General features: G+C 45.1%; 1 protein-coding gene across 5 annotated transcripts in view; it reads left to right on the top strand.

Moving 5' to 3' along the window:
• Positions 1-354: 354 nt before the first annotated feature.
• SLC24A1 (solute carrier family 24 member 1) overlaps positions 355-18,245 on the top strand; it is a 32,277-nt gene continuing 14,386 nt past the window's right edge. For 3 of the 5 annotated variants that reach the window (XM_066343728.1, XM_066343727.1, XM_066343725.1), the window contains exons 1-3: positions 355-528; positions 2,101-4,120; positions 17,668-17,721. In XM_066343728.1, the coding sequence (XP_066199825.1) occupies positions 2,231-4,120; positions 17,668-17,721 (1,944 nt within the window). In that variant the 5' untranslated portion in view covers positions 355-528; positions 2,101-2,230. The remainder of the gene's footprint in view (positions 529-2,100; positions 4,121-17,667; positions 17,722-18,245) is intronic. The other 2 variants (XM_066343730.1, XM_066343726.1) reach the window with 1 other exon arrangement.

Here is an 18,245-nt window from a genome sequence, read left to right as displayed (position 1 = left end):
CATTTAGAGTACATTTGGAATCACACTGTAGCAAATGCAGCTGGGTGCTAACTGAGGTCTTCTGATCTCTTAAGCCCCAGGCACTTTCTCTTAGTTCCCACACAGTGAGTTGTGAATCTTTCCTTTTCATAAGGATGGAAACCCCAGACCACCTCTCATTCCCAGAGCTTCTTAGAAGCAAGTTTGAGAAGTTCCCCCAGTTTCTTCCTTGACTGTAGGGGCCCAAGAAAGCCCATCTGTGTCCCTGGTGGAAGGTGTACCCTCTTAGCCTCTGGCAGAGGCACCCGGACCCAGAACTTGTACAATGCCCTATAAGCTTCTTAGGAGTGGGTATTAGCAGGGATTGAATATTCCTCCCCTGAGATGCCCTTCACACCCGACCCTGCCTTGAATTAGGATTCCATAGGCAAGCTGGGGTCAGGAGAATGGGGTATTCCCTACCGTCTAGCTTCAGAACAACTCATTGAGACCCTGGATTTTGACAAGTTTCCAGAACTGAGAAGACACCCCAGATGTCCAGGTTTGAAGGTAAATGATGTGATTAGTAGGACGGATCAGTTGGGATGCCAGCTCAGCTCTGTTATATAACATAGGCATGCCAGAAAGAGAGAGACCCTCTGCAGATTCTTTTGGAGATTTGAAGTGTTGAATTTATGGCAAGGGAAAGGATGGTCAGGGAGATGGTGGAAAGACAGTTATAGGGATCAAGGATAAAGAGGGACAATCACTTCTTTTGTGGTTCTCCTTTTGCTTGTCTCTCTTGATTTTTAAGACAATTGCATTAGCATCTCTAATTCTTGTGGTGTGCTGGAAAGATTGAGGCATTAGAAGGCTCATCTGCATTGATACTCAATAGCTATGTGACACTGAGCAAGTCACATCTCTCTGGACCTCAATTTCTTCATGTCTCAAATGGGGAGATCAATAAACAGTGTTAGTAACTTCTTCCAACTTTAACCACCTAAGATTCTGTGGGTTCCTCGCCTCACTTCTAATAGATTACTTCCTATGCAAAACCGGTCATTTCTAGTTAGTGTTTTGTAATAATCTGTGGCCATTGATTAGCGATTTCATAAATATTTACTGGACTGGGCCTTATTGCCCTTTGTAAACTGAGGATTCTGTGAGAGCCTTTCATGTTCTTTCCTCCTGTGTTGTTACATAAAATAGCCCGTATGAAGCACTTGATTCTGTACAGAGCTTGTCACAGCCCTTATGTGTGTTACTCTCCCAACATTCCTATGACTAGGCATTGTTATTACTATTAACATAGCTAGATAATGTTATTACTATGGTTACTTCTATTAAAATGAGTTAAGTTAAATTTAAATTTAAAATACAACATCTGTATGATAAAAAGGTTAAATGCTCAAACTGAACAATAAGGTATACTGAAAAGGAAGTCTTCTTTTGACCCCTAGCCTTTAGTTTCCATTCTCCAGATGTCCTTCCAGAGATTATCTTTGCATAATCAGCATATGTGATGCCCCCTTCACAGATGAGGCATGGAGACTCAGCCTGTCCAGGGTGACACAGCTGGCAAGCCACAGAGCTGGGAGTCCAGGCCTTTGACTCCATTCTCCAGTCATCACACTGTCTGGGAACCATCATGACATTAACGTTTAAGTTTTATCCTCTCTGAATGATATGGTATAATTGTGTTAAGTCAGTTTGAAAAAAACATACAGAGTCTTGATGTCTCGAGCACTGTCTTCCACTGCTGCCTCTTTTTGTCTAAAAGCTTAAAACCATGTCTTTTACCTCCCTTATGCCTTTGATAAGGTGAGATCTGTGGCCTGGGGCACCAACTACATATGAATGAGCTCCTAGCAATTCAGGATTTGACCCGAGTAGTGCTGGCAGAACTTGGGTGGACCCAGCTTAGGAACCTAGGCTGTTGGCATGGTTACATAGCAGAGGACCCCTGCATAGTCTTTCCCCCATGAGCAGGGGGCAACGATAGTTTTACTCTGACTGAAACAATTGTCTTCCACCACAAAGGGCTCAATATGAATCATTACTGTCTTCCAGATGAGGGTTTGATGGATCCCAGTCTTCCTCTTAGGGACAAATAACCTATTTTTTTCTCTCTCTCTCTAGGTTTGTTGATATTTGCTGGCTGGGTTTCATGGAGAAATCTTCCCTGATCACCAACCTGAATCCCAGAACAGCCCCCATCTTTCAATGGACAGAATGAGAGACCTTCTGTAACCTGGCATAGCTGGCCATCATGGGGAAATTAATCAGGATGGGAACACAGGAAAGGCGGTTATTCCGGCCAAAACGGCTTCAATGGAGTCGATTCCTCTTCCTACTGGGAATGTTGATCTTCGGTTCCACCTACCAACACCTTAGGAACCCTTGGGGCCTCCCTTCACTGTGGGCAGCAGTCTCTTCCCAACACCCTGTAAAACTGGCCAGCCGGGACATTCCCAGCAATGAGATGATGATGGTGAGCAGTGACCCTTTAAAAGCTAGTTCTAAAATGGAGGGTGAGACATTGGCACCCCAAGTCACAATGGGCAAGGAGGAAGCAACACCTGGCATAACAATGGAGAATACCCCCAGTACACCCAGAAGAACTGCCAACATCTCTCCAACAATACCCAAGAATAACTACAGCCCAACAGCAGCAAGCACAGGAAGAGTGAAGGAAAACACCCCAGCCCCACCAAGCGGAGTGCTGAATCACTACATCCCAACCTCAGGTAGATCAGCGGTAAAGCATTATACCCCAACAACACCTGGAGGAGAAATGAAGCGCTACAGCCCAACTCAAGCCAAGGGAATAAAAAAGTACATCCCATCCCCACATGGCAGAATTGTAAACTCTGCACCACCCACATATATTACAATGCCAAGAAGCCATGAGATCACCTCCAGAACAACAGTGAAAGATAGTGAAACTATGGCAACCTACAAGATTTTGGAGACCAGTTCCTCCAAGGGAATAGTGGAGGAAACCACCCCAACACCTTTCAAGGGGATAATTGACAACACCCCAACTTTCCTGATAAATGACATAGAAACAAACATCTTGACTTCTCCTAGGAATATGGTGGAAAAGAACACCCTGCCTACTCCCAGAAGAGTGGACAGTAACGGCTCAGCCAACCCTCGGGGGTTAACGAGAGGGAACAACCTGATGACTTCCCAGCGGACGGTCTTAGAGCACACTGCAGCCACCTCAGAGGGGCAAGTGAGCACTAGCACCACGACAGGAAGCAGCCCAGCAGAAACCAAAGCCTCTACTGCTACTTGGAGGGTTAGGAATCCCTCATCCAGAACCAGTGCACCAACCGTGGGAATGTCTTTAGCCACCTTCTTGGGGCTGGCAAATAAACCTACAACACCAAGCACCTCAGCAACCCCCAGTGTTAGGGCAAATCCAACCACCCAGGTTCATCACTGTGTGGTAGTGGAACCAGCTCCAGCCAAGCCCACTATCCCCTCCTCCAGCCTGACGACGGCCCTGCTCCCAGAGGTGCCCAGTAGCAGTCCCTCTGCGCTGCCCCCCAGCTTGCCAGACCACCTCCCTAAGGGAGAGTACCCCCCAGACCTGTTCAGTGTGGAGGAGAGGCGACAGGGCTGGGTGGTCCTGCATATCTTTGGCATGATGTATGTGTTTGTGGCCCTGGCCATCGTATGTGATGAGTTCTTTGTCCCTGCCCTGGGCGTCATCACAGACAAGCTACAGATCTCGGAGGATGTGGCAGGCGCCACATTCATGGCTGCTGGAGGCTCTGCCCCTGAGCTCTTCACCTCCCTCATTGGCGTCTTCATCGCCCACAGCAATGTGGGCATCGGCACCATTGTGGGCTCTGCTGTGTTCAACATCCTCTTTGTCATCGGCACCTGTGCTCTCTTCTCCCGAGAGATCCTCAACCTCACCTGGTGGCCCTTGTTTCGTGACGTCTCCTTCTACATCCTTGACCTGATGATGCTCATTCTCTTCTTCCTGGACAGCCTCATTCTCTGGTGGGAGAGCCTGCTGCTGCTGCTGGCCTATGCCTTCTATGTGTTCACCATGAAGTGGAACAAGAAGCTCGAGCACTGGGTGAAGGAGCAGCTCAGCAGGAGGCCAGTGACCAAGGTCATGGCCCGAGGGGACTTCAGCAAGGTGAGAACGAGCTAGCCTTCTCTAGCCCCTTTGTGGCGAAAAGGTGGGAGGGGCTGGGACTAAAGAATGGGAAGTGCGTGCCAGACCTCAAGAGATGGGTGCTCTAGGGCCTTTGCTATTGACTCAACATTTAAAGTATTATCCTCTGTCAGGCACTACGTTGGGATCTTTGCCAAGAGTGACCTCGGGTCAGCCCCCAGTCATCCTATAAAATGGTTATTATTATGATTTCCCTTTGGCAGGGGAAGGAACTGAATCCTAATGAAATCAAACCACTTGTCCAATGTCATAGAGCAAATAGGTGGTGGAGTCAGGATTTGAACTCAGATTGGTCTGACTGGGTCTTTGGAAATGACATTTGAGCTGGGCTTTGGAAAATGTCCAAGGAGATATCAGGCAGGGAAAAATGATAATCTCTTCCATGTGCATGGTGTTTAGGGTTTATCTAGCACCCTCACTTTCATTTAATCGTATTTGTCCACATTCCAGACTTGGAGGCTCTGGTTTCTTGGATGGGGTCTGAGAAAGTGGGGGGGGGGGGGAGAGGGGAGGATTAATTTGGTTTTGTTTGTTTTTAAAATAGTGAAGATGAGAGCTCCACTCACCCACTGACAAGCCAGCCCTGGGTGCAGTCTTCTCTCTGTGCTGACTGGAGACCAGACACCAGGAGCACTAACCTGTGACTTCCTCCTGGCCCCAAAGTTCCTTTCCAAGAAAGTCTCTGTCCCATGAGGGAACTTCCTACTAGATTCATTGCATAATTCAGTAACCTGGAAGGTTAAATTGGAAACATGTTCTCTGAAAATTCATCTCAAAGTTGTTTATTCCTTGAGACTGCAAAGCGAGGGCACCATAGGGCACACAGACCGCACTTCTCTTCTGCTCCTAAAGGTTGAGTTTGGGCGAAAGCTGGCTCATTGCCGGTTTGTTTCAGGTCTCAGAGAAGCCACTGGTGTAAGCAGAAATTTGCGTGCAAAGAGTGGAAGGACTTAGCTACTTAATCCAGAGCAATTTTGATGAGTGGGCAGGACGGAGACCAAACTCAGCAACATGACTGGGTGGGATGCATGACCAAAGGAGATAAAATATACTTCCTTTGGGATTTTTGAGATAATGTGGTATTCTGGCCAGAGCATGAAACTAAGAGTCAGGAAACCTGGGTTCTTTTATTTTTTAAGTGTTTATGTGCGATTTCCTTCTTTTCATTATTTTTTTATTTACTAATTTTTTTAGAGAAAGAGGAAAGGAGAGAGAATGAGAGAGAGAGAGGGAGATAAGACCATCAATCTGTTCCTGTATGTACCCTGACCAGGAATTGAACCAACAACCTCTGTGCTTTGGGACAAAGCTCTAACCAACTGAGCTATCCAGCCAGGGCCAGGAAACCTGGGTTCTGATCCGATTCTGCCTCTCGCTAATTGTGTGACCTTGGACAGGTTCTTCTCCTTCTTTGGGGGAAGTGACAAAGTCCAGCTAATCACCAAAAGGTCCTGTCTAGTTCTAACATTTATTGATAATGTCCTGTGTCCAGGTGAGTTCAGTTCTGGCAAGCCCAGCTCAATGTTTATTCGTCTGGTCTGATCAACTGAGCTCCAAACTTTATTTGCAGATTGCCCAAAAAAGGAGAAATGTCTGCTCAAGGTCATACAGCCAGCAGGTATCAGAACTGGTCTCCAGGGTCCTAACCCTCGTTTAGCACTGTTTGCTGTGAGATCGCTGCTCCATGAAGCTAGAGGCTTAAAAAAGACAGGGAGGCTCAGAGTGTCACATCACTCACTATGAAGAAACAGGGGCCTCCTTCTAATGAAGTCCTCAGGGCAAGCCTCGCTAGGGGTGGCCATGGCACCTGGTACTCTCCTCTGAGAGAAACATTTAATGCCTGGTAGACATCAGGCCTTCAGTTTTCAAAATGCCTCTGACTTGTCTCCCAGTCTTTCATAGTAATTCTGTTTTTATTTAAACTACAAATCCTGAATTGGCCATTTTGTCAGAGCTAGCCCATCAAAGCAAAGCCTGCCCGGGAACTGAAGCAGAATCATGCTTTCAAAAGAGAATGTGTAATCTACTTCAGGGACTTTTCAAGGGCCTTTGTAACAGCCCTTTGCCAACTGGTGAGAGGGGGTGCTTATCACAACTCTGCTCTTAGCAATTTGTTGAAACAGATCTAGTATGATTTTTAATTATCAGAATTATTTTGTTAAAAGCAGATTGAATTACTGGCTACACTTGAAAGCAAATCTATATATATTTAAAATAAAAAACCTATAGTTTAGACTTTCTAGCACTAACCACTGCCTCCTAAAAATTATTCCAAATAACTCAAGAACTATATATATACCTGTTTTGAAATGGTTTTTAAAAGCTGTCTGGATTTGGAGTTTCGCATAGGTTTCTTGTAGCCAGAGAGAGAGAGAGGGAACTGTCTTTGCCTGTATCCTTATCTCTGTGTTTGGCTGGCCAAGACCGATGATCTGGTTAGAGAGAGATTAGTTATCCTGAGTTTCAGTGACATACTGAGGGCAAGCCATTCTGTTTGGAGTTCATGAAGCAAATCTCTGAAAATCAAGTCTTTGATCTAGTAACCTGGGTTGGTGTTCATTTTGGTGGTTCACGCAAGAGTGCCTACCCACCCCTGTAAATTATTTTACTTTAACTATGAAAATAAATATGGCTTGCTCTCTTCCTCACTTTTACTGACTTAATGGGTTCACAACTCTCCCTTCTTTGAGTATGACCTCAGGAAAGCAGGGGGCCAGGGAAACTATAATAGGTTTATTTAATCAGCTATGCTTCTGAGGTGAGGCAGTCAGAGAGAAGTGGTCAAGGCCAGACAGGGTGGTAGGGAGCCGAGGAGGATGGCTGGGAGGCGGGGTCAGAGCCACAGCTGCTTAGGAAGTTTAAGGAGCAGGAAGAGGAGGGCAGTGGCATCTGCTCCTCTTTGGAGAGAAACAGGAACAGGAAAGACACCCACTTCCTCTGTTGCCAGACTGGGGTGAGGTGTGAAGGGGGTGGTCACACCATCAGGCTCATCATTGCTACTAAACGGGGAGACAATCTTTGTATCTACCAAAGGGCTGAGCCCAGGGTCTCATCCCCAGCAGAAGCTCCATATTATTTGGTTTAGTTTCCTCAGGGAACCCGAGCAGTTTCAAGAGAGAAAGGAGTGGGGAAGGGAATCTGTATTTATGGAGGGCCTATTCCGTGCATACATTATCCAACAACTTCTCATGAAAACCCAACAAGGAATAGATTGTTACTCCCATTTTGCAGATGAAGAAACTGGGAGCTCAGAGTAGATGATTAACTCAGCCTGAGTTACACGGCTAGTTGGAGGTCTCTACCACTGGTATATGAATCTGTATATCTGGCTTTTAACCCAGGGTCCACTGCTCACACTCCCTGTCACCCTGGGCAAGTCAATGCAATTCAACAAAGCTTTATTACTAAGCACTGAAATGGAAAGTAGTGTGGGAAATGATAAGATTGTGTCCAATCCAGTAGAGGGACAGGCATAGGCAAGAGTAATTGTAATAAAGGGAACACTGGGCAGAGTGCTACAAAGTCACTTTGCTTTTCATCCAGGCCTAAGATCGCTCATCTGAAAAGTAAATGGGATGAACTAGTGCAGGGGATGGCAGACTTTTGTTATAAGGGACAGACACAAAATATATTAGCCTTTGTGGGCCGTATAGTCTGTCACAACTACTCGACTCTGTTGCGTGAAAGTAGCCACAGACAATATGTAAACGAATGGGAATGGCCATTTGGTGTTTTTCTAAGAGCAGCGAAGTCACAGGTTTCTCCTACCTGAAGAACTTGGGGACCTAAGGTCGGCAGAGAACGATTCATTTCTTACTGAATATGCACCCAGTTCCTATCTGTGGAGATTCTAAGCCAGAGTTCCCTTCACTTTACTTTTTTATTCTGCTCTGATAATCTAGAACCAGGATAAAAAGTTTTTGGGGAATGATTCTAATCAGAATTTAATTAAGAGTATTTTCAGAAAAAATAAATGACGTAACATCAGACAGAGACACATACCAACTATTTTAGAGTCTCTTTTTTGACACTGGCTGAAAAAACAAATCCTAAAATATGTCAGATAACATTGTCACACTGAGGCATTACCTCAATAAGGAAATGGTAAGTGTTTGTATGGTTATCAACACATTCTACTTAGCTCGCTCTGAAACTTCATACCTGATTTTGAAGCTCTCAGTGTATTTGTTTTGGCAAAAATGAAAGAAGTATAGGATCTGCCTTGACTATAGATACTCAAAGAAAACCAACAAGCAGCAAAATTGAGGCGTTAGCCTGTATTTGAAGGATGATGGGCACTAGAGAGAGAGTTTGAACTTAGCTGAGAAGGACCAGACGTTTGCATGAGATGCTGACTGGGAAGACAGCCCGTGGGATGCCAGTGGTGAGAAGGGATGCGAGGCAGGCAGTGAGCCTAGTGTGGGCCCCTTGGGAGACCCCGTGCCCACATCCTGACCCTCAAACACTCCAGAATGTGAAAGTCTGAAGGCAAGTCTGCCACTCTTTCCTAAATGCATCAGCGACTGCTTTCTTCCTGGCAGGATTGTTTATTAAACCAACCAACAAGACCCCCAAGCAGGCAAACGTGGGGCCTCCTTAGGTTTTAGGTCAAGGGTGACATCTGCCCCAAGGGCTTCCCTCAGTGGTCTGAACTGCCAGCTCCCGGCTGTGGAGGCAGGGCTGCCAGGGCCCCTCCTGTGTCTGTGGGCAGGACTCCACTATGCTCCAGAGAGCCCACCCTAGCCTGGGCTGAGGCTTCCCTCTTTTAACTCCTTGAATAATAGTCAGCTTCCCCCCAGTTAGCAGGAAAAGATGGCGAGAATAGAATTCTCAATTGTTAAGCTTCCTTTCCTCGTAAGATTTTCTTAAGCTTTCCATGGTCCCCTGCTAGGGGGTGCTAGCAGATGACAAAGTGAATGCATAAGAAACAAACAGACATTTGTGAGAAAAACTCAAGCATGTGATCATGCCTGGTGCAGTTTCTTGTTGTTTTTATGGGTGTGTGTATGTTCGTAGTTGAGATTTTACATGCATTCATGCAACACAGCACGCCTTCTACTAGTGTATATAATGGGATTAAATATGAAATTAGATATTCATTGTATTCTACAAAGAACATGATTTCTAGATGCTCTGCCACCTATATAAATCAGAAACATAAGTTCAACAGAACAGTTTTTTAGTATGGAGGAACGGACACATGGATGATAAACAAGTACAAGATGATCTCAGAGTGTGACCGGCGCTGCGAAGGAAATAAGAGCATGAGATGGGGAGTGACTGTAGCTAGCGAGAGAGAGAGCTGGGGGAGGGCTCTTGGAGGAGGAGAAATCCAAGTAGAGATCTTCAAAATGAGAAGAGAAACACCCCGTGTTCTGAAGAATTCCAGGAGGGAAACAGCATTTGCAAAGGCTCACTGTGGGGAAAGAGCTTGGTGCATTAGAGCAGTGGTCCCCAACCCCCGGGCCGCAGACCGTTACTGGTCCGTGGGCCATTTGGTACCAGTCCGCAAAGAAAGAATAAATAACTTACATTATTTCCATTTTATTTATATTTAAGTCTGAACAATGTTTTATTTTTTAAAAATGACCAGATTCCCTCTGTTACATCTGTCTAAGACTCACTCTTGACGCTTGTCTCATAAGTTCGACAATTATATATATTTAAAAATACCAGTTTTTACGCCGGTCGCATAATTTTATTTTGTGCATTTATCCGTCCCACCCTAAAGGCCGGTCTGTGAAAATATTTTCTGATATTAAACCGGTCCGTTGCCCAAAAAAGGTTGGGGACCACTGCATTAGAGGAAAGAGTTGGAGGCCAGTCTGGTTAGTAAGTAAGGGGAGAGTGTCACAGGACAATGCCCAGAGCGGAGGGTGGGAGCTGCTGCATGTGAGGGCCATGGACCAGATATGGAGTCTGGGTTGTAGCTGAAGCTCAACACGAGCCGTATTTAAAAGGTTACTTCCTAACTGCTATGTGGAAAATGAATTGTAGGTGTACAGCGTGGAAGCAGGGAGTCCAGTTAAGAGGCTGTTATGGACATCTAGTATAGATAGATAGATTTGAGAGATGTTTTAAATACAGAATCACCATGGCCCTGTCTGACTGGCTCAGTGGATAAAGCATCGACCTGGAGTGCGGATGTCCCAGGTTTGATTCCCAATCAGGGCACACATGAGAACCGACCATCGGTTTCTCTTCCCCTCACTCTCCCCTCTCTCTCTCTCTTCCCCTCTCTCAGCCAGTGGCTTGATTGGTTTGAGCATCGGCCTCAGGGGCTGAGGATGGCTCAGCTGATTTGAGCATCCACCCCAGACAGGGGTTGATGGGTGAATTCAGTTAGGGTGCATGAGGGAGTCTGTCTCTCTATCTTCCCTCTCTCACTTAAATAAATAAGTAAGTAAGTAAGTAAGTAAATAGATAGACAAACAGAGTCATCTGGACTTGGTAAGGAAGTGGATGGAGGGTGAGCGAGCAGAAGTCAGGGTTTCTGGCTTGAGCAGCAGGGGCAGACGCTGGTGCCAGGGAAGACTAGAGGGAGAACAGGGCTAGGGAGACTCAAGAGTTTCTCCTCTGGAACGGCGAGTTTGGGTGCCTGTGTCACCTTCCGGTAGAATGTCTAAGGGCCTGAAGCTTAGGAACAAAGTCTGGACTGGAAACGGAAAGTTGTGCATCACTAATAAATGTATGGCAATTAAAGTCAAGGACTGGCCGATGCTACTCTGAAAGAGAAGAAGGGGCAGTCTCGGATTAAGCCCTAAAGAACTTCCATTAATTTGGAAAACATTTATTGAATCCCTTTGTAAGAAGCCTGTGTAGGATCTGGTGATACAGTGAGAAATGAGGCGCAATCCCAGCCCACAAGGAGCTCAGACTAGTGGTGGAGTGGGAGTCGATCCACGTTTTGTGGGGCTCAACACTCAGAGAAAAAGAATATAAAACCATTGCTACAAAATTAAGCACAGGTCTTGACAAGGGTTAGTGTAGGGGAGAAATGGGTACTAAAGTGTAAACTTCATTAGCTCCCTGGTAAATCCTCCTCAGTGGGGAAGACAGACATGGAAGACTAATACATACCACATCATGTGTGATGATACAAGTAAGTGCCGAGGGATGTTACACTGCAAAGAGGTCACATCTCAACAGACCAGGGAGTCCGAGAAGGCTTCCTAGGGGAGGTGACACTTAGTGGAATTTTGAAGGACGAGCAAGGGTTGGCTGACTGAAAAAGGAGTATGAAATCTCCTAGGTATGTAGAAAGGCCTGGGGAATGAGAGAGCTTGAAGAGACTGTAGCCACACTGTCCAGTATTGTGGCTACTATCAACATGCTGCTCCTTAGCTCTTGAAATGGGGCTCATTGGCACTCTGGGAAACAGTGTAGAGGTTTCTCAAAAAATTAAAAAAGGAACTGCCTTATGACTCAGCAGTTTCACTTCTGGATATATATCTGAAGAAACCCAAAACACTAACTCAAAAGACTATATTGCACCCCTATGTTTATTGCAGTGTTATTTACAATAGTCAAGCTAGGGAAGCAACCCAAGCGTCCATCAGTGGACAAGTGGATAAAAAACACTGTGGTAGACCCTGGCCGACTGGCTCAGTGGGTAGAGCCATATGGGCAGCATATGGCTGTCCCAGCTTTGATTCCTGGTCAGGGCACACAGGAGAAGCAACCATCTGCTTCTCTCCCCTCCCTCTTCCCCATTGCTCCTCTTCTCTTGCAGCCAGTGCCTCAATTGCTTTACGCGTCAGCCCCAGAAACTGAGGATACCTCAGTTGGTCCTAGCACATTAGCCTCAGGCATAAAAATAGCTTGGTTGATTCAAGCATAGGGCCCAAATGCGCGTTGTCACATTGATCCTGATTGGGGCACATGTAGGAGTCTGTCTCATTATCTCCCCTCCTTTTACTTAAAAAAAAAGAAAAGCTGTGGTACATATAGACAATGTAATATTACTCAGCCACAACAAAGAACAAAATCTTACCATTTGAACAGCATTGATGGACCTAGAGGGTATTATGCTAAGTGAAATAAGTCAGTCAGAGAAAGATAAATGCCATATGATTTCATTTATATGTGGAATCTAAAGAACAAAATAAATAATCAAAGCTGAAACAGACTCATAAATACAAAGTACAGACTGATGGTTGCCAGAGGGGAGGGAATTGGGGGACTGGATGAAAAAGGTGGAGATTGAGAAGTACGGATCGGTGGTTACAAAACAGTCATGGGGATGTAAAGTACAGCATAAAAACTATAACCACTAAATTGTAATAATTAAGTATGTTGCCAGTTGGGCACTGGAAATATTAGGGGGGACGCTTTGTAAAGTATATGATTGTCTAACCACTATGTTGTACATCTGAAACTAATACAAAAAATATTGAATATAAACTGTGATTGAAAAAAATAATAAAAATTTAAAAATATAAGCATGTTAAGAAGGTTGACATTTATATACAGAAGAAGAAATGGGACTAGCAGGTATAAAAAAGAAGGAAATGTTACCCTTTGCAACAGTATGAATGAACCTAAAGGGTATTATGCTAAGTGAGGAAAGCCAACGAGAGAAAGACAAATATGATATGATTTCATTTATAAGTGGAATTTAATGAACAAAATAAACAAACAAAATAGGAACGGAGACATAGATACAGAGAACAGACTGACAGCTTTCAGTGGGGTGTTGGAGGACTGGATGAAATAGGTGAAGGGATTAAGCAAGAAAAAAACCCCCTAGGCCCTGGCTGGTTGGTTCAGTGGTAGAGTGTCAGACCAGCATGTAGAAGTCCTGGATTCGATTCCTGGCCAGGGCACACAGGAGAGACACCCATCTGCTTCTCCACCCCTCCCCCTCTCCTTCCTCTCTGTCTCTCTCTTCCCCTCCTGCAGCCAACGCTCCATTGAAGCAAAGTTGGCCCAGGCACTGGGGATGGCTCCATGGCCTTCACCTCAGGCGCTAGAATGGCTCTGGTTGCAACAGAGCAACACCCCAGATGGGCAGAGCATCGCCCCCTGGTGGGCGTGCCAGGTGGATCCTGCTTGGGCGCATGTGGGAGTCTGTCTCTCTGCTTCCCCGCTTCTCACTTCAGAAAAATACAAACAAACAAAAAAAACCCAAAACTTGTAGACTCAAAATCAACATAGTGACTACCAGAGGGAAAGAGGAGTGGTGGAGGTAGAAGAGGGTAAAGGGGGATAAGTGGTGACAGAAGGAGATTTGAGTTAGGGTGGTGAACACACAATACAATATACAGATGATGGATTCTAGAATTGGAGGCTTGAAACCTATATAATTTCATCAATCAGTGTAACCTCAATAAATGAAATAAAAATATTTTTAGAAAAGAAATGAGGCTAGTATAAATTGCCATAAATGTAAAATACACATTGGGTTTCAAAGGCTGAATATGAAAAAAATGTAAAATATCTCATTAATATTTTAGATATTAATTATGTTGAATTATATCTTTGATGTATTAGGTTAAAGTATATTATTATTATTTTATTATTATTATTTTTCCCTACAGAGACAGAGAGTCAGAGGGAGGGATAGACAGGGACAGACAGATAGGAACGGAGAGATGAGAAGCATCAATCATCAGTTTTTCGTTGTGACACCTTAGTTGTTCATTGCTTGCCCTCTCATATGTGCCTTGACCGCGGGCCGTCAGCAGACCGAGTAACCCCTTGCTCAAGCCAGCGGCCTTGGGTCCAAGCTGGTGAGCTTTGCTCAAACCAGATGAGCCCATGCTCAAGCTGGTGACCTCGGGGTCTCGAACCTGGGTCCTCTGCATCCCAGTCCGACGCTCTATCTGCTGCGCCACCGCCCGGTCAGGCAAGTTAAAGTATATTATTAAAATTCATTGTACCTCTTTTTTACTTTAAAAATGAGACTACTGAAAATTAAAATTATGTATGGGCTTGCATTCTGTGTGACAGCAGGACTGGAGGAAAGCAGGAGGGGGGCGTCTGCTCAGCCTTGGAGCCTGGGCTCCCCTCTGAGGACAGTGGGCTGCCAGGATGCAGGCGGGGGACGTGATATGTTCTCCTCTGAACATCTCTGGCTGTGGGGTGGATAATGAACCAGAAGAATAGGTCAGTAGTCAGGAGCTGTTGCAGGATTGTAGGCAGGAGTGGAAAGATGAGACCAAATTTGAGGGCTTTCATGAACTGGGTCTGACAGCTAATGGGACGTGGCTTGTGAGGGCGAGGGAGGAATCTGGGTAGACTTTTGGGTTCGTAGCCTGAACAAATGAGTGGATCGGGGTGCAAGACTGTACTTAGTGAAGGGATTCAATGAGGGGTCACCAACTACAGTGAAACCTGGGTGAAGGCAGGACTCAGATCAGGGGTTCAGTAAATATTTGTTGAATGAATGTTTTAAAAAAATCAGACTAAAATGTGTGTTTCAGGAAATGGGGCAGGGATGTGTATCTAGAAGGGGAAGGTCAGTGATTAACTGCTACATAAGTGGGAGACAGAGATTTAAAATCAGGAGGACAAGCCCCCAGAGAGGCTGCCATATTTCCTCTCCAAGGTCCTGTGAATAGCTGCAAAGGATGCCATTGCTCGTTCTCAGCAAGATGCAACACAGGTGCTGGGGGCATGGCTGGCATGAAGACATTCCCTTCAGTTTCCTCAGCCCCTTTGCTAATTTTCATGAAGGGAAGAAAAGGTGGGGTGTTGAGGTTGAAGAAAGAGGAAGAGCATGGTGTGGTGTGAGAGTTGGACGTGGGAATGTGTAATAAGGGCATATCTGAGAGCACTTACTTGTACCCATAAATGGACGCATTAGCCACACCCAAATGTAGACAAACGTCATGTCCATTTACGTCAATAATTTGAAACAGAGACACTAAGGAATATAGATTTGACCTCATTTTCTTATTATGTTTGGTAAAAGAAATGTGATTTAGTAAAAAAAAACAACAAAAAACCCCCCCACAACGAAAGACCTTGAATGGAGATTAGGAGATTGGGATTGTCACTAGCTTTGTGAGTGCAGGCAAGTCACAGAGTCTACATCGTTTTCTCATCTATCAAAACAGCAGTGATAACACTAGTGTTGTTTATTTCATGGAGTTAGTAATATTGAATGAGAAAATGGATGTGAAGGGCTTCAGAAAGTCAGAAGTGCACACTGAGGTTAGAAGATATTGATTGATATGTGCAATGAACCCATAGAGAAGTGTTTTGGCTTGAATAAATCTCAATTGCAGGGAAATCAGTAGGCATGGCATCATGAGGCAAAGCGGGTCTCTCCTGACCCTCTTTGGACAGAACTAGCCATCCCAAAGGGTAGCCTGGCCCCTCAATCATTCTTTGCCTCCAAGAAGAACTCACTGGATGAAAGTTGGATATGATAAATAAGGAGATGGCTGGGCCAGTGTGTGTGTGTGTGTGTGTGTGTGTGTGTGTGTGTGTGTGTGTGTGTGTGTGTGGTCAGTGCTGTAGACTTAGTATCCCAGTAAACTTAAAGGTATGTAGTGAAAGAATCAAGGGATTTGTTCAGAAAATCCACAGTGCTCCTTCCCCTTCATATTCAGACTGGTTATTTCTGTACTGTTACATTCGTTTGTGAGGCAAACATGATAACCCACTACATTTTGGAAACAAGACTCTAATTCATTTGTATATTTGTTCATCCATTCATTTGTTCATTTACTGTGTATCCAGCATTTAAACCTCTCCCATCCTTCAAAGCTTACTCAAATTCTATCTACTTCAGGAAGCCTTCCTTGTTCATCCCAGCAGAGCACCTTTATCTATGCATCTCATTTCTTGAAGCACATTATTTTTTTTGTCATGTGTTTGTGTTTCATTTGTCTCAATTCCTTTCTGGACATAAAATCCATGTTCTAAACATCTTTGTATTCCTATAGCGCTAGCACAGCACCATGTAAACAAGCGGGTGCTCAGGAAATAAGACGTGAATGAGTGAACATATTGGGTGGATGGATGAGTGGGTAGCCCTGGATTAGGCAATATTTTCTATATTTTCTGAGCTGAACAGAGAAGAGAATGTATCAAGTCCAGTTCTAGTTCTGGCCATGGGGGTTAGTGAGGTAGGAGAGGCCATGGGAAGGTGAAGACAATTCCTGGAGCAGCCATTAGTGACCCTGCTGCCTGAAGGTGGCACTAGAGGCCAGTTGGGAGTATCTCCTCACTCACCTACAGTGAGCACCTACTGTGTACAGAGATGACTGTATTGTAAGTTCATTGCATGGCAAAAAAATATGGAGTCTAGCTGGGTAGACAACTTATATATATATATGAAAAGTTAAACAATGATTTTTTTTAAAAAACTTCAAATGGCAGTAAATGCGAAGTGGCAACCTTGTGGTCCAGACAGTACAGACTGTGGGCTTGATCCGCCTTCGTCTTGGTTTTCCAGGGCTGCCCCACTTCCCAGCAGGCTTCCCTGCCATTTCCCTAGGACACTAGCATTTATCTGTTTACAGGGCCAGATTTTGGTATCACAAAATGTGCTCCCTGTTGTTATATAGCTTTTGAGGAGAGATTATTAGAGCAAGCTCAAGTGAGGGTGAGGTGGAAGGGGCCATTTGGGAAAGCTTTATATAAGAATCCACTCTGAATTTTCTGAAAATTTGGTGACAGGCAGGCATTTTAGGCAGAGGGAAAAGACATGAATGAGAGACTAGGAATTAGAATAGATTAGGTATATTTAAAATTTTTTAATTTATTGATTTTTAGAGAGAGGGGAAGGGAGAGAGACAGACACACAGAGAGAGAAACATCAATTTGTTATTCTATTTATTCATGCCATAATTGTTTGATTCTTGTATGTAGCCTGACCGAGGATTGAACCTGCAACCTTGGCATATTGGGATGATGCTCTTATCAATTGAGTACCCAGCCAAGGCCTATATTAGGTATATTTAGAGGACAGTTCATTCATTCAAACAATTTTTAAAGTTTATTTATTGATTTTAGAGAGAGAGGGAGAGAACGACAGGAACATAGATCTATTCCTGCATGTGCTCTGATCAAGGGGTCAAACCCACAACTTATGTGTATGGAGAGGACACTCTAACCAACGAGCTATCCAGCCAGGGCAGTTTATTCATTTCTTTAACAAATATTTATTGAACCCTTGCAGTGTTTTTGTGCTGGACACACATGGTAAATGAAATAAATAGGCAGTCTACCTTAAAGATGGTAGTGGGGCAATAGATTTGCACGTTTGTTAACATACAAATAACACAGATAAAGTGGGGAGAGTGCTATGAAGGAAGTGAAGTCTAAGAAGAGAAGCAGACAGGCACTCCATGATGAATTTGAGGGACTGAAAGACAGGCAGTGTCACTGGACCATAGTGAGTAATGTGTGCAGGCTGGAGCCAGGCTGTGGAAGGCCAGGTCATCTCTGGACGTGTTTCTGTGTTCCAACCTGGGGGCTTCCTGGAGAGAGAGGGAAGTAGGGAGAAAGAGTGAGGGTCTCTCCAAACATCTTGTGACTCCTGTCCCTGTTTGCAGCCAGGTGATGGGGCGGTTGCGGTGGATGAGCTGCAGGATAAGAAGAAGCTGAAGGTGGGTGCCGTGTGGAGTCTGCCCAGTGAGGACACTGCGGGGTCTCAGAGGACGGCAGGGTACTGTGGCCCTGATGCTGGGGGTCTTGGGCTGGGCTCTGGCCTGGGAGTGCATCAGAGTGAGCCAGGGAAGGAGCGGGCTTCTTTGCCAGAGGGACTCTCAGCCCCAGGCGGCCTTGGGGGAGGTGCTAGTTTGGGGGCTAGCCCATCACTGCTCTCTTTGCCTCGAGCTCGCTGTGTGAGCTTGGGCTTCAGATTCTGCATCTGTAAGATGATTTGACTAGATGAACTCAAGTCCAACTTTACAACCCCAACATGCCATCATTGATCAGAAGCCCAATTATCTGTGGCTTTGGGATGCCCAGAACTAGGAGAACCATCAGAGAAGCCCAGGGGGCAGGGGGGTCTGAGGTTTCTGAAAAACTTTCTTAGCTGCCTTTGGCCTCTAGGGTATTTGGGAAGAATGATGAGGACCTTAGAGAGGAGGGGCTGGTTCTGAATGAAATCTTCTCTCTTCCAAAGAAA

This window comes from Saccopteryx leptura, chromosome 6 (assembly GCF_036850995.1).
Source record: "Saccopteryx leptura isolate mSacLep1 chromosome 6, mSacLep1_pri_phased_curated, whole genome shotgun sequence".
In the NCBI taxonomy this organism is placed as follows: Eukaryota; Metazoa; Chordata; class Mammalia; order Chiroptera; family Emballonuridae; genus Saccopteryx; species Saccopteryx leptura.
This window is presented reverse-complemented; position numbering and strand designations above follow the sequence as displayed.